This window comes from Chionomys nivalis, chromosome 8 (genome assembly GCF_950005125.1).
Source record: "Chionomys nivalis chromosome 8, mChiNiv1.1, whole genome shotgun sequence".
Lineage (NCBI taxonomy): Eukaryota > Metazoa > Chordata > Mammalia > Rodentia > Cricetidae > Chionomys > Chionomys nivalis.
Genome location: NC_080093.1, coordinates 37,604,863 through 37,628,631, shown reverse-complemented (window position 1 = coordinate 37,628,631; position 23,769 = coordinate 37,604,863). Strand labels below are relative to the sequence as shown.

Sequence of the window (23,769 nt, the reverse complement as noted above, 5' to 3'; positions counted from 1 at the left end):
AAGCCAGTATTACATTTCTACTGGAATCTAGTTAGTAAAACCCAAACACAACTCAGTCTGTACCTCATCCCCCCTCCAAGGTAATAGGAAACACCTGGATTTTCACATGGATACAAAACTACTATATTTTGGTAAGGTATTTATCAAAATTTAAAAAAAAAAAAAAGACTTTTCTGAATGCTGGTCCAATTTCCTGGGAAATGTGGGCATGGGTTGGCAAAAACCCTCAAGCCTCAAATGGTTTTCTGGTTCCAAGTCAATTTGAGTACCATGGGGCAGTTAGAAGCCACTCCCTGAAGGGTAGGGGCAGACCCTAGGGCTCTAAGTTCTCTCATGACCCTATAACTGGGAAGCATAGCAATGCAAACACTGTCAATGGGAAGCAGGTGGAGCAGGAAGACAGGAGTTTGCTCAGAGTTGCAGTAACTCAGGTGACTCAGATAGGGCTCTGGCTCCTATTCTGAAACAGCAAATGAGATATTCCAGTGAACATATTATAAGAGTACAACAAATGTTTCCTTGAATGAAGATGATTTTCTGCTTTATTGTCCTTTGTAGAAATGTTAACCAAAATCTATAAGAGCAATAGGTCTGATCAAAGAAGAATTGACGGATAAGTGCAGAAATGCAAATGAAGTTGAGTACTGAATTGATGTAGATGACCTAAATATTTTGGATGATCCACATATATTTGATTTTTATTTCTTTTCTTTATTTCATCTCCCAGCAAAGCTGGATAGTCCCCCTTTCTCTTTATTTGTTTACATTATGGAGGTAAAGAAAATAACCTCTCATATCCTCTGCCATATCAGGGACATGTGTATAGATGCATTGAATATTGAAATTATGAATGAGTGTTTTTGACTCATTGTATCTTCCTATTTTAGTGTAGTACATGACACTTTCTTTGTTCCAGGCAAGTGCTCATATCTCTGCATATATTAAAAGCCCTCATACTTGTGAAGAATATTAGCTACCATTTTAATCACAAACTAGTTCCTCTTAATTATATGTTGAATATCTGAGTACCATCTTTATTGATGCTTCCTAGATTGTGCTCCCCAGGAATCATCATCACTTCCCTTACATAGCCAGTCCACTCTGTCTCTCTTGGTTGACTTTTTTATGTGGATAATATAGATAATGCAGTGGGTCCTGTTCTGTGCATGGCATATGTAGTGCGATATATCCACATTTATTCCTATTTTTAAAAAGTACAGAGTCATTTCCCATTCCTTTAAGGCTGGAAATTACACATCTACAAAAACTGCTGTGAACTTTGTTCTGTGTTTGATATTATCTATTTGTAGCCCATTGCATTTCTCACTAATTAGTCTTGATCTCAAATTTCTTTATTTTTTATCATCAAGCATTTCAGAGGAAAGCTACTTAAGAAGCTGAGGGTTTTAGGAGAACATACAGGTTATGCACAGAAGAAAGTGACAAGCCCAGAAATAGAAAAAGTAGGGCCATTACCTCCTCTTTGGCAATGCGCATCTCATCGGTAACATTGGAGAACACTGTGGGCTGAACAAAGAAGCCTTTGTTTCCCCAGCGTCCACCACCACACTCCAGTTTGGCTCCTTCTTTCTTCCCACTCTCAATAAGATCGAGTATTTTATCATGTTGTTCCTTGTCAATCTAATTGAAAGAAATCACAAGAAAAAGAGTGACAATAGAGATAACATATTGCAAATGAAGACTTCCAAGTGCCAGAAGATTCATAAGAAATGCAGTGCTTCAGAATATGTGACAGATACTCATCTAATTCTTCAGTATGTTTTTTTTTCCCATGAATTAGGAGGGAAACCTTAAAAATGTTTATGTTTAGTGTAGTTAGGTAAGCATAGAAATTTGGTGACATGAGAATATAAGAAGGTTTTATACAACTGCTGTTTATTCACTTTGGAAGAAAAACATGTCAATGATTGAACACATTTGTCTAGAATCTTAATCCTGAGTGAAATAGAAGAGTGAAGTGAGAAAGAGGACTTTGACCCAGTTTCTGTGGGAATACACCTTGAGAAACAGATGCTCTTGACTGGAGAAGACCACGAATCTTCAGAGATAGAATCTGTGTATCCCTAAAGCATGTGTCTTTCCTCGCATCCTGCTGGTACTATACCAGACTTATTAGTTCAGCTCAGTAGATTGTATCCCAGTTTCCAACAAGTCCTGCTTATCACCTTCATGTTTCAAAAGATGAATTATGTCTATGCATGTGGTCAATTACCATGGACATGAAATGTTTTAACTACTAATTTGTAGGAAGATTTTTCTCTGGGCAACCAGTTCACAAATAATGATGTGCATACTTATTATTATTATGAAAGCATAGCCTTAGCTTAGGCTTTTCCCACCAGCTCCTATAATTTAAATTAACCCATTTATGTTAATCTACATTTTGCCTCATGGCATTTGCCTTTCTTTCATTCTATATGTCTAACTCTACATGTCTCTTGGCACCACTTGGCATAAATGGTGCACCTAGATTCCTCCTCTTTTTCTGTTTCCCAGGAAATCCCACCTATTGTCCCTGCCTAGCTATTAGTCATTCAGTTCACAGCAATATATCTTCATACAATGTTCAAATATCACAAAACATTTCCCCTCTTTCATCTAAATGAAAAGGAAAGGTTTAAATCTAATACAGTAAAACTATATACAATAGGAACAATTATCGGGTAAAAATTATATTCACAATGTCCAGTCCATGGCACTTGGCAAATTCAGAGAAAATACTCCATTATCTATTCTGTCTTGGTGATTCCAATTTTTAGTATCTAATTCACTTTCTATCATAACTTGTATTATCAACTTAAATTATGTTTTTAGACCTCAAAACATTATCTTAGATAAACAGCTTAAGCTTTTGTGAGTTTCTTCTCTGAATTTGGTAACAAGGAAAACTGTAACAATCACTATCTAGTCTTTAATCGCCATCAGATAAGCAAAAGGGATACGATATTACCTAAGTAAAACATGTGACCAGGCATCCCTTTGATACCATATCAGTCTTCCTCAGTACAGCTGAGTTCAGCTCAGTGGATTGTATACCAGCTTCTAACAGTCCTGTTTACCACTCTTGTTTTTCAAAAGAAAAACTATGCCTAAATATATGGCAGTTTCTATAGGTGTACAATGTTTTAACTAATATTTTACATAAGAAAAATGTAAAAAGAGGTCAAAATTCTGTTTGGTAATGTCAGTCTCCCTATAATGCAATAGAATGTGAAGTCTTCATGTTACCTAAGCTCTCATATAAGTGGTTAAATGAATATCTCTTGTGTCTGACATCATTGGTGAAAACAGCTTATCTGAGGTATACGCTGGGTCACACTAAAGGAATGAATATCAAAACACTATAAGAAGGGTCAGAATTTTGCCTATTGAAAGTGTCTATTGTCGTGACTTAAAAATGCTATTTGTCATCTTGTTGGATTCTCCCAGTCTCCTCAGTCTTGTGAGGATCAGAAGTGATCCATGGCATACTTCTAACTGCATTTACCTCAATTTCGAACAATCAGCTAGAGTAAATGCTAACCACTATCAGTTATATTTTAGAAACTTTGGCACAGAATATGGTACCATGCTGCTATGAAATCTCTTATGCACATCACTCAAATGGATATTCCCTAAAGAAAATCTCTTTATTTCTAGCCTATTGTAGAACTTTAACTGGTTTTCTCGAACTCCCAGCCCCCAAATCATTACATGGAGACATATTATTAGTTATGGATGCTCAGCCTTAGTATAGGCTTGTCCCATTAGTTCTTATAACTTGTATTATCCAGTTTCTCTTCATTTACATTTGCCTCAGAACTGTTTATCTATCTTGCATTCCATATATTCTACTTTCCTGCTTCCCCATGTCTGACTGGCTGCTGACTGCCTGGTTGGTCATAAGCATCTTTTTTCCCTCATTCTGAAAATTAACTTGATCATGCCCTCAAAATTCACTATTGATTAGTCTTGTTTCAAGTTTATTTCCCAAATTAAAGTGTTTCCCTTTCTTTTGCCAGAGAACATATCTGCTGACAATCTAATCTTTGGATATCTGCTAAAAAAAAAAAAAGTTGCTGGGAACTTTATAAGAGCAATGGAGTGGTTATGCTAATGTACAAGACAGTCTCTAAGAAGACCATACCCTTGCCCTATACTGTGCAGCAGTTTTGAATGCTTGGGATAAAATTAAAGAAGTCAGAAAGCGAACTGAGTAATTTACTAAAGTTATACAGGGCCCTTCTTTCTATGCTTAATTCCAACCATGGCTCCTAGAATGTTTCTAGAGAGAAAGAAAAAAGATGGCCAAGACAAAACAGATTGATCTTTGCTGTTAGATTCTTTAAATCACCAGATCAAGATAATATTAGCTACCAATGAGCATGAACAACAAGTTAATCTTATTTAACCAAAATGAGATCAAAAATGATTAGTTTTACATCCAAAACACTTGCCTTTCTAATGTTTACTCACCTGAGGACCTTGATTTATTCCTGCATTCAGAGGATTTCCAAGAACGTATTTCTTAGCCCTCTCAACACTCCTTTTCACAAACTCATCGTAAATTGACTCCTCAACAAAAAGCCTGGATGCTGCTATACAAATCTGTCCCTGATGGAAGAACACTCCTTGGTGTGCAAACTCAACAGCATTGTCCACTGCAAAGGAAACATTCACAGGAGAGAAAGAACGATTTCTAAAGGATACACATACACACGCGCCATATTTTTCAGATGCAATATGATGATAGGAAAAATGATGAATCATTTGATGAGACATAGATTCAACACCTTATACTGCACGGAAGCCAGGAAACAATAGACCTCTTGATCCTTTATTTATGATGGAAATAATAACAACAAGGGAACTCTGACAAGATGGTGCTGTTATGACTTCTGAAGAATGTACATTTGATTAGACGATAAAATAGCATTGTAAATAATTTTACAACTACTTCCATTTTATAATTCTTTAGTCAATTATGTTTCTTTTAGGTGTCAGCTTTTAACTAATAGGAGAAAACTGAATTATCTATTGCCTTTAGTAATTTCAAATGTTACTAAACACTTTTCTCAATAAAAAAGTTGTATTTCTAAAAGTGACATTCAAACAACTAAAACTCAGTACATCAGAACAACTCACCATTCCACACTTACTCCAGAGAAAATACTTCTACAATTTAAATAAAGCCTTAATCACACAAGCAAACTAAACTCATAGTTTATATGGTTCAATGTGCCTAGAGTTTTATATTAGAATATCTTTAATTCTATACAAAAAGATGTGGATTTTTTGAGGTGTGTGTATTATGCTTTAATTTTATAAATGAGAACTACTCGGTTCATGATTGGAGAACCCGGGTGTGAAACGCTGAGCTAACAGTAGTTGTTGAAAGTGCAGTGAGGAGAGGTGACAAACTAGGCATCTTGCTAACCAAGTAGGAAGTCCTAATATTTCCAGTACAGATCGCAATGGTGACAACAGCGAATTCCATGGAGCCTTTGTTTATAGCCTCATTTTAAGTATGAGCTGAGGAACGATGGGTTAAAGGAATTCTTGACCAAAAATTTCAGCTAAGTCACTACTATTTAGGAAGTAACATAAGGATTTCATTTGGTAATAAAATCATAGTGATCTGGATCGTTATTAATAGGGTCACATCAAAATGACATACTTAACTACCCTTGAAATGGAAAGAGATAAATGATTTCACAGGTTCAATTTTTTCCTGGCCCTCTTGAGATGATGGTCCAGAGTGAAAACAGAAGAAAAATAAGAACTTGCTGGCTACCATGATAAGATAATTTTGGTTACAAATGTCTCAAGTATCTTGTGTCCTCGATACAATTAAAGGTATGGAATTATCCAAACCGCATCATATATTCTAGATGAAGCACCATTTATACTACCTCAGATTGACACTGGGAAGTAGCAATCCATGCCAACCCAGGACAATATCTTCTCTGTGTTTATCAGCTGTGTGCTATAGGAACAGTTCAAAAGCTTTGCAGAATCACCCCAGGCTCTAGACAATTCCTTTTTACTTTGAATTTACTTTTACACCAGGTGACTATGATATCATCAGGCATCAAGAGGAAGAAGGTGAGACACTAGCAAGGGTCTTATACTCACAGTCAGCATCTGCAAACACAATGCAAGGACTCTTTCCCCCCAGCTCCAGGGTGACTCTCTTCAGATTGCTTTTCCCTGCAGCTTCTTTGATTAATTTGCCTACCTGAAATCAAACATCGCAGAGGAGGAGGGTTAGTTTGTTTTTGTGTGGATATGTTGTTTTAATACTTTCCATGTATAGGACATTTGTACACCCATTTAATTTTATTTGAAGACACAAGAAATTGTTCATGGGCAAATATGAAAGCAGACTTTATGTGTGGACAGGTAAAGGATTATTTTCATTTTTGTCAGAACATCCTCTCTGGATTTGATCAGAAATACCCCCAACCACCTCATGTACTGACTTCTCATCATTTTAGTGACATTCAGAGAATTCTGTCCAGTCAAAATATTATTTTGTTCATCATCTAAATGTCAACCCTCTTCCTCTCTTTTTATACCCTCCCAGCCTGGACTGCCTCCAGGTTGATCTTTACTTGGAATCAGCTCTTGGCAGAGATTCTCTCTTTGAGCCTTGTTCTACTGAGAAGAAAAAAATGATTCTGTTCTCCTGGTCTCATAATGCTCATAAAGATGTTTCTGAGTCAGCCTCAAATGATGTCATGTCTCTCTGTGTAAATCTCATAAATACTCAGTCACTACCTAATTCCACACTTATTGATCACAGCATCCTCACTCATTATTACCCTTTCTTCCTCTCTCTCTGTCTCTCTCTCTCTCTCTCTGTCTCTCTCTCTCTCTCTCTCTCTCCATCCCTCTATCTCCCCTACTACTACTCTTCCCCTTCTCAAACACATGTTGTCTTTCACAAAAGAAACTGGCTCTGAGCTCTTTGCTCCTACTACACTTAGCTGGAATCCCACCATTCTCATTTCTTCTTTAATTCTAGTTGCTTCTTTGAAGAAAAATACCTTGCTTTTACTTTATTTTTATTTTTCTGTGGATTCTGTCCTGTCTAGTGCATTATCTATGATTATTTTTGGTAGTGACATTTGTATCCTGTTTTGATTACTATTGATTCTTCATTATACACACTGAGAGCACAATAAGCTAACATGGTCTACTTTTTTCCCTTGAGACAACCTTTGTATTTTGTTTCTTTTATTGACTGGCTTTCTATTTCACCAGAACAATAAGGTAATTGTTTAAGTCTAGGTGTGTACATACAGATGGCTAGCAAGAAGTGGCCTTGAATTTTCACAGAAAACAGAAAATGATTTTTAGCCTACAATTTCATTTCTTTGTACCTTCAAGAAAGACAAAACAGAACTCTTAAGGCTGTGGTATGATAATGTGTTCATCATATTGTTTCATTGCCATGTAGGCCAAATGTAGCCAGTGCCCGCCACCACTAAAAAATGACTGTACTTTCCTTTGTGGCTGGAGGTCTATTTTAAAGGAATGTAATAAAAATTTCACTAGAATGGGTCCCGTTGTTGTTATCACCATGAGAGACACTGTCTCTGCCTCTTACACAATTGCCAGTATCTTTAAAGAAACAAGCACAATGAGTTTGAGTAGGACTAATGCTATTTTTGTTCAACCTGGTGTCCTAAAGCATGTTGCTAACATGTCATTATTCAGTATTAATTCACAAGCAATTGTACATCTTTTTGTGGCTAACAAAGAACAAGAGACTCTTCAAGACTAACCAGGCAAGGGTGAAAACTAGCTATGCGGCAAAGACATTCATGCTTATGATTACATCGTAGACAATGAGAACACAGATGGGAAAACTTTTAGTTCATGATTCCTTCAGACCTAAAGATGCTAGCATCCTGGCAGTACAGAATCAATGGGAGTCAGGGTACAGGAGATTATGGCATATTCATGCCAAAGCCTGGACAAATGTAAAAGACTAATCAGGAGATGAGAGGGCACATTGACACGTCTCCTAAATTAATGTGACAAAGTGAGTGGGAGGAGGAAGCAGAAGCTGAGGATGCTTCACAGATATTTTCCTGAGTGCTCAGCAGGGCACGAAATATCTTCTTCTACCAGCTGTCGCTTTTACTGTGTGGAACTGAATAAAGTAGGAACTATAGTGCCCGTGCTTCTCAAATAAAGAATCTCAAATTGGGAAATGATTATTCTTTTTTTTCTGAGACACACCCTTCTTATTTGAAGCCAGAAGTTTCCTAGTCCCCTTATTTCATTGTTTCCTTTTCAGAAGGTAAATGGGCATAGTGATAGCGTTACAGGAGTAGCAAAATGGCACCAAGTTGAGGATTAGTTAAGACAATCACACAACAAAGCTGCTCCCAAGTTCAATTCCTGATCCTGAGAACTTTTCTGACTCAATACAGACATTTGAGAAAACAACACTTAGAATATTAGCAATGGCTCAAAGAACTGAAAAGGAGAGCAAGGCATGCAGACACAGAATAGGGGAAAAACCTCAGGAACACACATAGTGCCACTGTTGAGAGTATGTTCCTGGATACCAAGTATAGAATCATTGGTAGGATCTGGCATGCTCTGAGAGTAAAAGCTACAGTTCAAACTATGTGATGGGCAGATCCATCTTTACCATACACCGGAGCTTATATTGGTGGAAGAAGCATGGTATAATGAGATGGAAAAAGACTGCTTTATCAAGTCTGCCTTTTACACAGAGATTTAGACAGGGAACCCGCTTGCAGAAAAGGGAACTGTATAAAAGCATATCTTGCTGGCATGAAAGAATTGTCTGAGTTTGAATATTGTTGTTCTTAAAGCATTATACCCACGTCAATACTTTTTAACTTTGACACCACAGTTAGCTGCCAGCAGGCATAAGCGCTGCTAGAGCGGGATATACCTGACTTGATATTTAGTTAAGCATGCAAAAAAGCTGAACTTTATGTCTAGAAGGTTTTGTAGGGAGTAGGAAAGTTTATTTGAAGAAGCATAAAGGGGAACATTTAGAACTTCCATAATAATCACAATGTATTCTTTAAATTGTGATGTATTTCCTAAAGTCAAAAATAGAAGCCAATAATAAAGCTGTTCATGTAATTCTGGTAAGAAAAATCTCTGTTTATACATAAATAAAGATGGTCTGAGCTATTTGGGGCCCCTTGAGTACAATCCATTTGGTGGTCTGAAGTTTTCTTTGCACCGACACCCCTTCCATATCAGGACCTGAACTCATGATTGAGGACCTGGCGAGGTCTATTGAAGTTCACCTTTCCCGACCATGCCAATGAGTCATGCAGTATCATTTTGGTCAATAGTTAATAGCATTCTAATCTGGCAGAGTGACTCCAGCATGGCTTTGCTAAAAACAGCTCAATATCTATAACTTCTTTTGTTTGTAATAGAAACTCCTTCCACCACCAGAATTCTATTTCACAACTCTTCCCCAGTGCCCCCTCTCCCCTTACTGAGTCTTGTTATGGTTATGTGTAGTAAAAGGAACCGTGGGCTGCTTCCCACTGCCTGGCTCCCAGCTAGCTTTACACCAGAAATAATTACACAGAAACTGTATTCACTTAAACACTGCCCGGACCATTAGTTCTAACTTCTTATTGGCTAACTCTCACATCTTGATTAACCCATTTATAATAACCTGTGTATCACCACAAGACTGTTGCTTACCAGCAAGATTCTAACCTATATCCTTCTCAGGCTGGAGAATCATGGCATCTGCATGACTCTGCTTTTTTTCTTCCAGCATTCTGTTCAGTCTACTCCATCTATCTAAGCTGCTGTCCTATCAAAAGGCCAAGGTAGTCTCTTTATTTGACCAATGAAAGCAACACATAGATAGAAGATCCTCCTACATCAGTTATGGCTGGTTCCCATTCTTCAACATTTATCTACTCAGGTGTAGCAAGCAACACAGAAATCCAAGGCTCTCCAGATAGGAACATGGAAGAAATTGCAATGTGTCACTCTCTCAGGGTGTACTGTGTAGATAGAATTCCACACAGGAGCTAGAGGTGAGACTCTACCATTTACTTTTCTTAATCTAGAAGCAGTAGTTACATTAACTCATACAAATCACTGTAGCCTAACTTGTATTTCCTACCATACACCAAACTAATCATCTGACTACCTCAAAGGCTGTATTTCTCCTAAGAGACACTAGTGATTACACTACAAATCATTTACTGTAATCTTTCAGACACATAATAGCATTTTATTACTATTCAAAATTTCTAAAGAAAATATTGACTGCAAGACAGCTTCAGAGAGCATATCTCTGCTTGTTAAAGAGAAGATATTCTGGAAATTACTCTACCTCTGTTGATCCCGTGAAGGCTACTTTGTCTATGTCCATGTGTGAGGAGATGGCTGCCCCTGCAGTTGGTCCATATCCAGGGACAATATTCACCACACCAGGAGGAAATCCTGCCTGCAAGTTAAGAAGCAAGCAGTTAATAAATCAAGAATTTAATTCTTAAAAAAAAAAAACTAAGGGGGAAACTGGAGCTATTTCTTTATGCTCACTGTGGGGGTTCTTCTCTCAAGAAAATGTACCAAAGTGTATCTGTCCTTTATTCATTATTGTTTTTAATTTCTTTTCCATATGAAAATATCTCTAAGTGTGGTAATCTGTGAGGACACTATGTTCTATGAGCAAATCTGTCATCATTGGTGTATCAATTGCTTCTCATTTGCTAAGATAAAACATTAACCAAAACAATACTGGGAATGAAGACATTTATCTGGTTCATAGGTTATGTCTATTGTTGAGGGAAGCCAAGGTAGGAACCTGGAACCAGGAACTAGAGCACATACCACAAAGAAATTATATGCACTGCCTTATTTTCTCTGGCTGGCTCAGCTACCTCTCTTATGCAGTTAGGCCAACCTGCCTAGGGATAGCTCTGTCCGCAGTGGGCTGGGCCTTACTACATCAATCAGACATCAAGGAAAAACTGCACAGTCCAATCTGAAGAAGACAATTTCTTGATGATGTACCTTCTTCCTAGGTTTGTCAAGTTGACAACAAACTTGCCACAACTGATCACTCCAATGATTAACTGCATCAAATTTATAAAAGGGAACTCAAATAGATAGAATATCAGAGTGTATGTTAAATTACCTATACAGAAAGACAGAATTTACACTCACCACCATCAAAACTAGAAGCATATTGAAACAGCAGCCTCTAACCTTTAAAGATATTAAAACTAAAATAACTTCAAAGAAGTTTACAGAAACAACCAGGTAAGATATAAGCTAGATAGTGAAGATAAACTCAGTATTTCACCATTTGAAAAAAATGCTACATTTCCTGATTAACTTACACTCATGATATTTGAACAATGTAAATAACTCATTACAAGGTGACTGGCTATGAGCCTCTGTCATTATTTAGAAAGACACACATTTTTGCTGAAAAGTTTCAGCCTGTAGCTCTGCAGCTTTCGTCTGCACAACTGGACAGGAGCAGCGTGTGTGATCAGCGAAACTCATAGTGATGAGAATGAGGCTGTAGGTGAACAGGGGACCCTAAATCTCCTGCACATTTAGACTCTGGAGACTTACCTCTTTTACTAAAGATGCCATATGAAGAGCAGTGAGAGGGGTTTGCTCTGCTGGTTTGACAATCACTGTGTTCCCACAGGCAAGGGCAGGGCCTATCTTCCAAGTTAACATGATCAACGGACCATTCCACTAGTAAGAAAAAATGAACAATGCACTTTTTGTATCGCTCAAAGCTACATTTGTTACTGATGCTTGCTACCCTGATAAAAGTTGACTAATATTTTAGAAGTTCTTTATAATTATCTAGTTTATTTTACTTAAGTTTACAAAGAAACTACAAAATGAGAAAAAGCTTAAAACAAACTATGTAGGAGAAGGGAAGAAGAAGAGCTACCAAATGCAATCAAGTCATGTTATTCTGAACTCTTATTTTACAAGAAAAATGCTACTTCATGGCTTCACATATAGTTAAGCATGTTGTAATTTACTTGTGCTTTAAAAGTGTGAAATCCTCTTCCTCTTTCTTCCTGGAAGGCACTTATGATATTTTATCCAATATAATAATTCAGAAAAATCCACATCCAGTAGATTTTGTGTGTATGTGTGCTAGGGAGTGAACCCAAGGATGCACGCATATTGAATGTGTTCTCCACTCCACTGAGTTAGGTTCAGTCCAGAAAAAAAAAATTGTTAAAGTTTACACAAAGAGGTATCAAATCCCCATTCTGAGGGTGAGTGTTTAAGTTCAGATCATCCCAGCAACCCCACTGGTCAGCAGTAAGAAATAAGATATGTGACTGCTTCTTCTCTATTTAAGGCATTCGCCACCCGGGAGTCCTGAAAACAGTCCACTCTACTTTAGATGGATGTTCTAAGGATTAATCAAGAAATTCAGGGTTATGGCATAGCATACATCTGTGTATCATGTGTGAAGTCCAGTGTTTGATCCCCAGGAAAAAAAAAAAAAAAAACAGGACAAAGGGGAAAAGTTAAAATGTAAACTTTTCCAATAGTCCTAGCTGGTAGAGTGATGTAGACGTGTTTGAGTGTTTTTAAGCCTTTGAAATACTAAACTGTTCCATGAATACACTGGTATGTTCAGTCTTATTAAAAGAGAATGACTGTCATTTCAAAACCTTTGGGATACTTCAATGTGTTTTAATTTAGCCTTTTAAACTATGTATGTGGCCAGTGTCCTGTGTTAACTTTCAAGAAAATCTGGTTGCATCCAGAACATGATTTTTTGGAAGAAGAATATTGACTACCCAAACCTGCTACCTAAAGTTAAATATAGGCCACATACTTTTCCAATTGTTATGGAGCTTATTCCTTCCACTGAAATAAAAAAAAAAAAATCCAGGATTTGAACAGTCTTGCTTCAGTTACTGTCAACAATGGGAAGTGTCAAGGAGGAGACAGCAGTTCTGGGAGCTGTGTCCCATAGAAATGTTCAGACACAGATGAGCCGTGATAAACCTTTGTCATACAGTTACAAAGCACAGCTCATGGAACCAGAACAAAGCACAATTCCAGAAAAAAAAAAAAAACATGCAATAAACTCTTAGGGCTTATTTTTCAATATTGAAACATCCTCAAAGTGCAAAGCATTATATTGAGGGGTTTCTGGACAAGATAGCTCATATACAAGAAGCAAAGGTATAGGAATGAGTGCTTCAGGTAGTCAATGTTGTTGAATTTACTTCACACATAATCATCACATAAGTTTCACTTGTGTGGGAATGGGCTTCAGATCAAATGGAAATACAGCTCTCTTTTCCCCATCAGAGTCATGAAGTAAGACTTACGGGGATGATTTGGCCGCACACCCCAATAGGCTCACGTCTTGTATAAGTGAAAATATCTCCATCTGAAAAACAGAGCAAACACACCGTCCAATGAAGGCAAATGCAGGATCCACTCGGGGCAGGGAGATGTGCGGTTGCTAGGAGAGGGGGTTCACAGTGAGTAGCAAAAGGGAAACAAAACATCCTGTCTCCAAGGTTAATAACATGAGCAATGAAGCTCTCAAACAGCAATTTCAATCTAAAGACTGAGGTACAGGAAAATGAGTGACAGGATTGGGGAAGATCCCATAGAATGTTAACTCCATTCTCTGTATTCCAGATGGCTGCCTTCTACATCACCCTCATACACAGAGTGGTACAGAAAGGAACTGGGAGATGAGGTCCCCTCTGGATAAAGGCAGAACCATGTGCAAAAGTTCCCAGTACTCAAATGTTCCAGGAGCTCCAGCTTATAAAAAGGTAAAATATTTAAAATAGTAAAACTTCTCCAAGAAGTAAGAAGTCTTTCTCTTAAAATTGTTATAGTTTTGGAGTTTCCTTTTTTCTACCAAATATAAATGCAATCTCTTATTTGATGAATGAAATATTTGAAATGAAATGTGGGTCTTATCTGTCTTGATTTGAATGACTCTTGTGCCTCACTATCAACACAAACCTAAATATATCTTGGAAGAGGAAACCTTAATTGAGAAAATACTCTGATGAGATTGCTCTATAGGCAAGTGATCACAACATTTTCTCAATTATTTTTGGATTTGGGATGGCCCAGCCCACTGTGAATAATACCAAACCTTGGCAGATGATGCTGGATTGTATAAGAAATCAGGCTGAGCAAGCCATAAAAAGTAACCCAATAGTATATTGTTTTTGTCCATTGCCTCAGCTTCAGTTACTGCTTCTAGGTTTCTGCCCTAATTTTTTGCCCTTATTTCCCTCAGAACTAATATAGTATAGAAATACAAGTGAAAGAGACTGTTTTGTTCATAAGTTCTTTAGTTCATAGTGTTTTACCCCAGCAAATACTCACCTTGATGTGGTACCATTTAGAGTTTTACTGTTGTGTGTTTTGTTCTGGCTTCCACAGGAACCACTGCTAGCACACAACCACACTGTCTGGATCTACAGGTTCTTTGAACAGCTTCCTCTATGTTTCCCAAGAGTAGAGTAAGAGCTATAAAATAACCTGGTTCATAGTACCCCTGTTGTCTCATTCTCTTCTTATATCTTATAAGAGGTATGAGAAGCTAATATATCTTATACTGTATCCAGTTTGAGTGGAAGTGCACATCAGAGGAAAACCTTGAAGTGGATTTTTTGGGTTCCTGAAGTCATTGTAGACAGAGATATGAAACTGTCTCCAACCCTTCCCAAACTGATTCTTTTCTCACATGAAATATTTGTTGTGTGTCTGTTCTGCTGCTTGCATACCCCACTAAGCAATACATCACACTTCCAGGCAAATATTCCTAATCCTGCTGAATCAGAGTCTCATTTTGCTTGGTGCTGTTGGATCACATTGGTATATATTGGGTTGTTGAAGTATATTGGACTAAGTATACTGGGCACAAATCAGCACAGCTTACATTCCGGACATGCAAAGACTTAGGTAATATTATTGCAGAAGAAGTACAATTGTCATTATGGGAATGACACTCAATAAATAATTTCTGTGGCCAGTTTTGAAAACTTGGGACCCTAAGACATCTCACTCAAATTAGTAGGTGAGTCTATAAGAATGTTCTTACTTAAATTCTGTCTATACTATCCACAATGTTTACTCTTAATAAAACTTTTAGCACCAGACCTCTGTTGAGTCAATGTGAAAAGTAGAGTAATTATTTACCTAGTCGATGGACACATTTGTCAGGGAGAGTTTGAAGGTATTCAGTTCTACAGGAACTGCCTCTACTTCTGACATCATGCAGGTAGTTTCCCAAATGTACTTACCACTTGGTATTGTTTGGCCATGGATCTTGTCAGCCCAGCCTGCACAGTACTTCAATGTTTTTATGCTGATATCTAAATCCATCATGTATGCCTGGGGGAATACTTTCCCAGCATTCATTGATTCCATTGTCTGAAAAATAGGTAGGAGTATCAAAGTCTAAACATTCAATAATAAAAATTACATCAAGAATATACAGTCAATGGTTTTAGTAATTACGTACTAGGGTTTTAGAAATATAAAGATTCTTAAATCAAATGTTCCTTTGAAAGCAACTTAAGAAAGAATTAAATGTCTTGTTTGTGGTCAAATAACAAAATCCTGATGAGAGAGGTAGTGACATCCTGATAGCCTGATCCCACTAATCTTTCTGTCGGATTCTAAGTACCTCTGGCTAAGCATGTCTAAGATCCGGTTATATAAGTACTCAGCTGTGAAAATGATTCCTAGTCTCCACATCCTATCAGAGTTCCAACAAGCTTGCACTTGTCATTTGACTGTAGCAACAATTCAGGCTCTGCAACTATACATAATGTCACTATTGTCATCCTGTTCCTCTCATGTATAAACAGTCTGCTCATACAATTGTTATATCCATACCTGTGTGTTCACACAATTGCAATACCTCCATAGCAGAGAATTTAACGATTAACCCTTTGTTTGGGAAATATTGTCATAAGTATTTCATTAATTCCTCCTCTCAGAGCTCAGTGACCACCATGGAAGAGAAGGCAGAGAAGGTTTAAGAGCCAGAGAAGATGGAGGACACCAGGAGGATGAGGCCCTTTAAAAAAGTTGAAACCTCTAAACGAGATACACATGATCTCAACGATTGAAGCAGCAAGCATGGGGCCTGCATGGATCTGCAGCAAGTCCTCTGAAGATACATTAAAGCTTTTAGCTTCTCATTTTATGGGATCCCCTGACTGTGAGAACAAGTGAGTCTCTCCTTCTTTATGCCTGGTCTTGGAGCGTTTTTCCTTCTGTTTGTCTGCTGCGTTCAACTTCAATATAATGACTTTTTTTTTTTTTACTTTACCTGATTATATTTTATTTTGTCATCTTTGGTTGTTATCTCTTAGAAACCTGTTCTTTTCTAATGAGAGACCACCAGAGGTGGATCCACATGGTGGGGGGCAAGGAACTAGGAGCAACAGAGGGAGGGGAAATAAAATCAGGATGTATTGTATGAGAAAAAAATCTATTTTAATAAAAGAAAAATTAAAAGATTATGAAGTTCCACATTTTCTTATCTTAGTAGTATCTTCTCCTCACCCTTTTATGCAGACTTTAAAGGATGCTTTGGAATCATACTATCCACTGGGTGTCACCTGGCAAGATGCACAGGTTTGATATTGTCCACTATCTTTTTTTTTTTTTTTTTTTTGATTTTTGAGACAGGGCTTCTCCGTAGCTTTTGGTTCCTGTCCTGGAACTAGCTCTTCTAGACCAGGCTGGCCTCGAACTCACAGAGATCCTCCTGCCTCTGCCTCCCGAGTGCTGGGATTAAAGCCGTGCGCCACCACTGCCCAGCTATTGTCCACTATCTTAAATTAACTCAAATGTCACTTTATATCTATTCTTCTATCCCTATGGCTCTCAAGCTGACAGAAGAAGTTAAGACATTTCACTGTGCAATTAAGACAAATGAAAAGAACTAAGCTTTGGGCAATACCAATTCCTTTTAGTAGAATATTTCAGTTAGTATACATTTACTACAGAGCTATGAAATCTATTTTGGCACGTTTTGAACAATGAAAAAATTCTAAAAGAATATGTGATTTTTAATAATTGCAGAATTGTTGATATTTTTGATAAAATGATGGCTTATATCTTGTTGTCACCTAAGATTCCGAGGCTGATAATATTTACTCTGAATTGTAGCCTGTGTAACACTGTGTTTTCAGTTGGCTTTACTAAAATTCAAAGCAGAAATGTAAAGGAAATATACCCTCCATCCGTAATCTATACTGACTTATCTAACTATTGAAATTTAAAAATACAGGCCATGAGAGCATAAAGAGATTTCATGAGTATAGCAATGTTGGGCTCTGGGCTCTGAGAAGTTCTAGAGAAAAGGCAGGAGCAAGTTTGTCAGTCTGGCTCTACACCAAACTGACCATCCAGTTGGAATGGTGAATGCTCCCAGAAGCTTCCCCACTGTCTCCCTTTGGTGTAAGTTAATACTCACAGCCAGCAGTAGACGGTCTCTTTCCAACAAGTCAGCCAGCTTGTTCAGCAGCCGCCCCCTCTCTGAAGCATCCATGGTGCGCCATGTGGAGCCAATCTGAAAAGCCTGTCGTGCAGCCTTCACAGCTTTGTCCACATCTGCCTGGAAGTCACAGAACATTCATTTCAGTCCAAAACTCTAGACTGGCGAGCAAAACATCACAACTTAATAAACTGTAACACAGTTCTTAGAGACTAACGCTAGTCTACGTTAGCGCAGGGTCCAGAACATTCCACACACACTGCATCATAATATGATACAATGATTTCTCTTGATTAATATTTCACGTAAACTCCATATCTTATCAAATAGTTAAACTCTAGAAAAGAAGTACTGTCTTAATAGCTTTTACTTCATCCCATGTAAATAGGACAAAGAGTTTATTTTATTTGAAATAATGTTCTGGTTAATTTAAACACTTTATCTCATTTGATTCAGAAAATGCTGTGAAAATTCATTTTACAGATGAAGAAATTAAAGCAAAAAACCAAAGGCTATCTCAAGACAAAAAGAGTGGCTATGAACCATGTAATCTGATCACAACTCTACATCTGGGAGTAATCTTTGATAGCCTCTCAGAACAGCGCCACCACCTGGTGAAAGTTGTGTTAATTTATGAGCTGGGCTCATAAATTCATTTCACATTCAAACCAAAGCACTGTGTGTATGGTAAGTTTTTTTCCCATTTCCCAACTGCATGCAAAGTGATCCACTCTAGCCCCTAAATAAGTGGAGGACATTCTTTTATTAATAAGATACTGCTTATAGCCTCATTAACTGAAGCCAAATGGAGTAATAGAACAAAGTCACACTCGCACTATTTGGCTTTCTTGGTTTTGCTCATGTACTTTAATCACTGCTGCGTTTTTCCTTTAGTTTACTCCTTTAAGTCTCCTGAGCCATGTCCCTTCCATATTGTCATGGTCACTCCTGTCCTCTGTAGACCCCTCTTCACGCTTCTCGTCTCTTCCAGTCCACCCTGAAAGTGTCATTGCTTCTTCCACTCCTACTTCGTGTGCTTTTTTAACGTCATCAGATCAACTGCAAATAACAAATAGCAGGCAAGACTATTGCACAGCTTTTTGTCTACAGGACTCACCAGTATAGGGTACACTATAAATCAAGGTGATCAAAAGGGCAGTGGGCTTGACTTGTTGTTGTAATGCACCTTGCGAAGGAGAATAAAGTGGGTTTTAAACCACACATCTTAAACTAGTGTGACCACGGTGCTGTGTGGATCCCTTCGCTCAGTGTTCCATCGCTCGCCTCTGTTTAATAAGAACTCTCTTGAGCTTCCTGGCCCCTCTGAGCAATGGAGTGAAATGACTTTGAGACACCACGTTACCATGCATGAAAAAAAAAGCAAAAAACTGCCTCCCGAACACTGTTACAAGTAAATTTATTCTTCTGGTTTTATCGTTTGGATCATGGCTCCCCTTCTCTCAAGCCAGATGTTTAATCTTGCAGGACCAGAAATAGACTAAAGACACTGAGTTTTTATTTTAAAAAATGGATTCTGAGTTCTCCCTTATAATTTTGAGGCATCCAAATATACATCCACCATATAGCTTTCTATCGCTTGGCTAACAATAGGACAGTGAGGTACAGAGCTTGTTCTGAAACATTCATTAATGGGAGGAACCTAGACCCGAACATCATCATCATGCTATTATATTAAACACAGGCCTCATGCTGGCTTCAGCAGCACATATATTAAAATTAGCATGATACAGAGTTTGTATGACCCCTGCACAAGGATGACAGGTAAATTTGTGAAGTATTCCATATTTTTAGAAAGCCAAGAGAAAGCAAGCCATCAGGTGAAGAAAACTGTGTGAGACCAGATAATGGAACCAGAAGCAGTAAACAAAAATTGAAGCCGGGCGATGGCGGCGCACGCCTTTAATCCCAGCACTCGGGAGGCAGAGGCAGGCGGATCTCTGTGAGTTCGAGGCCAGCCTGGTCTACAGAGCTAGTTCCAGGACAGGCTCCAAAGCCACAGAGAAACCCTGTCTCGAAAAACCAAAATATAAAAAAAAAAAAAAAAAAAATTGAGGGAATTCTGGGAATGAAAAATCTAGGTAAACACAGGCCTTCCTTTGTATGCTAGAGGAATTGTTCCCCAAGTCATTGAAAGATAATCTAAATTCACAAGTGCTAAACTTAGTATTTACATATTACCTCTCAAACACCCTTTTAATAACCATACTTCTGATATTGAATACAAATGCTTAGTGAAGTAATAGACAAACTGTACTGTTTCGAGAATAGTGGCCACGTTTTTCTGCGCACGCAGTGTGCACACAGCCGTGACATCTATGTCACAGCTACACATTTCAGGTCCCAGGGTTGAATCTGAGGGTGAAGATGGTCCACTCTATTCTAAACTGGACTGTGCTGCGCCACAACTTGTTTGAAGTTCACTTATTTTATCTTTAAACTCACAAGTCTCTCACGTTTTCTACGTGGCAGACATGTCAAATGTGCACAAGATGGGGTTAACTGTGGTCCTACAAGACAAGCCACAGCCTTTCAGCTTCTCTACTTTCTATCACAAAGGCCTTTTCTGTTCTAACCTGTGAACAGCCTCCCATTCACTCTCTCCACTTCCCACTTTCTCTTTAATGCTACTAGATTAACTGCCATGTAATTTATCTTATCACAATCTTGTGTGTATTTACAACTGCTGGCTTCACCCATAATCCCAAGAGCAAAGCTCTCTCGTTTTCAAGGTCCAATATTTTCTGGAAAGACTTCCTGTTCACATTTCTCCTACTCTAGCTCAGGCAGTTCGTGCCACCTTTGCTCCTGAAATTCTTTTTGCATAAAGAAGGTCCTATGAGCAAACCCACTTACTTCCAAAATCTTACACGTTCCTCAAGGCCTGTTTTAATATAACAACTTGCCTCAATAGTCAGCAGACACCCAGCTCAATGGCAGATCATAATAAAGACTGACTAAGCTACAAGAAGGCAAGTTCTTTATCACCCCAGTTACCATTATATTTAAATATTGTGGACCCTGCTTTAGTGATAAGGAAGGAAATGTTACCTTTGTTACCTTACTCTAGTGACCTTTCTTTATGCTACTGAAACACAACAGACTAGAACCAACATTTTATTCTACATCTGGCCTCCACATTCAATTTTCTCAGCAAGGATGTTCAATAGCGCTACTTTGTGAAACAGTCACTGCTGTTAAGTCACTCCACATTGTAGACAAGAGTGCTTTTTCAGCCTGTGGGTTACCCCTGTGAGAGTGCATTTTATGAGAAGCTTTTGTCTCCATTTTGAGGGAGAAAGATGACTCCAGCCTCTAGGTGGACCAAGGAACTCCACCATATACCACCGGCCTAGCACAGTTTGAGGAGTAACATACTCTTAAGGATAGAAAGCAAGCCGTCTTATACATATACTAGGGAGAATTGAAAGTGTGTAGCCAAGTAGGCATATTATAATCAAATCAAGGTAATCACAGAAAGAACTTAACAGGCACCCAGAAAAGGGTCCTACTACCTTGCCTGGATAACAAAAAATTGATGGACAGCTAAGACTGCAGTGCATGGCCTCTGAACAAACTATGGTCTGATACCCAGTGTGGGTGTCAGACTGGTACGAAGGTCACATTGACTCAGCTGGGCCCCTGCTATTGTCCAGCCTACTGGGTGGCCGGCCCATATACATGCTCACCTGTATGAACTGCTCTTTTCTGTTCTAGACCCGGTCTGACCTTTGATCTTACAGTTGAGCTTTGCAGCTTCTTTATTCCCCCTGACTCCAGCCACTCCCTAGCAGCTCTGCCCAGGCATGGATTCCTCACCATTACAGGTGCTTTCTAAACCACTTCTGAAGCTTCTGACACTGCTACAGACTCTTTAACTTGTATTTATTTAGTAATCCATATATGCATATACAGTGGTCCAAATACGTTTACTATGTCATGTGTGGTATGAGAATTAATGTTAGTAATTAATCCTGAAAGAAAGAATTCACATTCTCGTCAAGCAGACTGAGTTTTATACCAAATTGCTCTTATTTGAATGGCTAAATCTTGTGAATTTATTGCTATTCAATATACATAGACATTATGGAAAGACACAAATATATTCATCTGTTCTTGGATATGACACATAAGCTTTGTATGGCTTATTCTTGTTGATCTTTATACAAAAATAATACTGTAAATAATTCTTTTCCATTATGTGATGAATATTTTTCATAAGCCAAAATTATAGGTCCCATAAATGTTTTTGATAGCATTTTTTGTAGTATTTTTTAACTTCAAGGTTCTTTTATTGTAGATTTTTATTCAGGGGCTGGCATTTCCAAGATACTTTTGAATTAAACAGAAAACAGTGACCAGGTTAACTATTATTTACTATCATCAAGCCTTGTGACCTGGGGAAATAAAATACTACAGTTTTAAGTCAGAGTCACTGAAGAGAAAAAAGATGTATTTACTCTGGCTCCTGCCCCACCCTCGTGATACCATGAAAGGCTTGATTTGGCCTGTTGGTAGCCCCATTCTGCTTGTGGATAAAATCTCCAAAACCTTTAGCCTGTGACCTAATGAGTAAGCCTAGCATATCAGACTTGACTGTGAACTTTACCCGGTTAGAACCGTCCTCTAAGCAATGCTAGTCACTCTTCATTAGAGCTCTCACAAATTGTTTGAATATCAACATTTCTAAAAGGACAATTTGATGAATGATTTCAGAACAGGATAGAGACATAGGAATGTGGCTGTGAAGCCAGCTCTTGCTTATCACTAACAGTTTCCTCATAGCAGTGGTTCTCGACCTTCCCAGTGCTGTGACCTTGTAATACAGTTCCTTGTTTGTGGTGACTCCCACAATAAATGTATTTTTGTTGCTACTTCACAGCTGCCACTTTACCACTGTTATGAATTATAACTTAATATCTATGTGTTCTGATAGTCTTAGGTGAGCTCTATGACAGGGTTGTTCGACTCCCCCCACCCCACAGGTGGAGAATGACTGTCTTAGGGGATTCATTTGTTCAGCCAACAAGATTGGCACAGTGACTTGGCCTGTAGTTTGTCTGGGGATGAATTAGTCTCCTTGCTCTTTCTATGAGAGAAGCAGTTGTCACTAAACACAGAACAGATCAGTGCTCACTGGCAAGGCTGCTGGGATGATCACCAGTTTTCCCATCTGTGCCTTCAGAAGAAGGTAAACCTCAACCAAAATTCTCAGCCTGCCTGACAAAGATTCTAGTGAACCCAGGCAGAGAGTTGTTTTCCTGATGGAGCTAACACCAGTATCAGAGCAAAATGTCTCATAGAAGCTAAATGTTCAAGGCCGCAATGTTAAAGCATTGATAATATGACTTTTTGTTACCTTATATCTACAGACTCATAGTCTTCTTCTTTAGTGTCATTTTATTGACAAGGAAAAGGCATAATTAGCTAAAAGATGTTGTATAATATTAGTTAAAGATGTGTTACAGTTGTTTGCACTGTGTAATATTTGTTTAATTACACAAAGATGTGCTGTATTCTTCTATGTTGCATTTGTTTAACTCTGTGAAGCTGTTACTTTGCCTGTCTAAGACACCTGATTGGTCTAATAAAGAGCTGAATGGTCCATAGCAGGGAAGGAGAAAGGATAGGCAGGACTTGCAGGCAGAGACAATAAATAGGAGGATAAATCTCAGGGGAAAGATCAAGGAATGAAAAACGGAAGAGAGGAGGATGCAAGGGGCCAGGATCCAGCTACACAGCAAACCAAGGAGTAAGAAGTTAAGAAAGGCCTATGGGATAAAGATAAAAGCTCAGAGGCAAAACAGAGCTGGGATAATTTAAGTTAAGGGAAGCTGGCTAGAAACAAGACAAGTTAAGGCCAGCAAGAATAAGTCTCTATATATTTATTTGGAAATTGGTTGGTGGGCCCCTCAAAGAAACAGAGCCAAAAGCCAAAGAGGTATTAAAAAATTTAAAAAAAAATACAGACAGACACTTTAAATATGTTATTATATTAAAACTCTTAAAACCCCATACTAATTACTAATGCTAACCATTAAGAAAAGAGACAAGCCGGGCGGAGGTGGCGCACGCCTTTAATCCCAGCACTTGGGAGGCAGAGGCAGGCGGATCTCTGTGAGTTTGAGACCAGCCTGGTCTACAGAGCTAGTTCCAGGAAAGGCTCCAAAGCCACAGAGAAACCCTGTCTTGAAAAACCAAAAAAAAAAAAGAAAAAGAAAAGAGACAAGTAT

General features: G+C 38.2%; 1 protein-coding gene and 1 non-coding gene across 2 annotated transcripts in view; one reads left to right on the top strand and one right to left on the bottom strand.

Annotated features, from left to right (window-relative positions):
- LOC130879398 (aldehyde dehydrogenase, cytosolic 1-like) overlaps nt 1-23,769 on the bottom strand; it is a 33,062-nt gene that overhangs the window by 5,118 nt on the left and 4,175 nt on the right. The window contains exons 3-10 of the mRNA XM_057777886.1: nt 17,498-17,638; nt 15,309-15,438; nt 13,362-13,423; nt 11,617-11,745; nt 10,364-10,477; nt 6,136-6,238; nt 4,477-4,661; nt 1,477-1,641 (exon numbers count right to left, since the gene is read on the bottom strand). Coding sequence (XP_057633869.1) covers nt 1,477-1,641; nt 4,477-4,661; nt 6,136-6,238; nt 10,364-10,477; nt 11,617-11,745; nt 13,362-13,423; nt 15,309-15,438; nt 17,498-17,638 — 1,029 coding nt within the window. The remainder of the gene's footprint in view (nt 1-1,476; nt 1,642-4,476; nt 4,662-6,135; nt 6,239-10,363; nt 10,478-11,616; nt 11,746-13,361; nt 13,424-15,308; nt 15,439-17,497; nt 17,639-23,769) is intronic.
- Nucleotides 19,226-19,328, top strand: LOC130880873 (U6 spliceosomal RNA). The gene has a single exon (XR_009057668.1). It is a non-coding gene; the product is annotated as a U6 spliceosomal RNA (small nuclear RNA).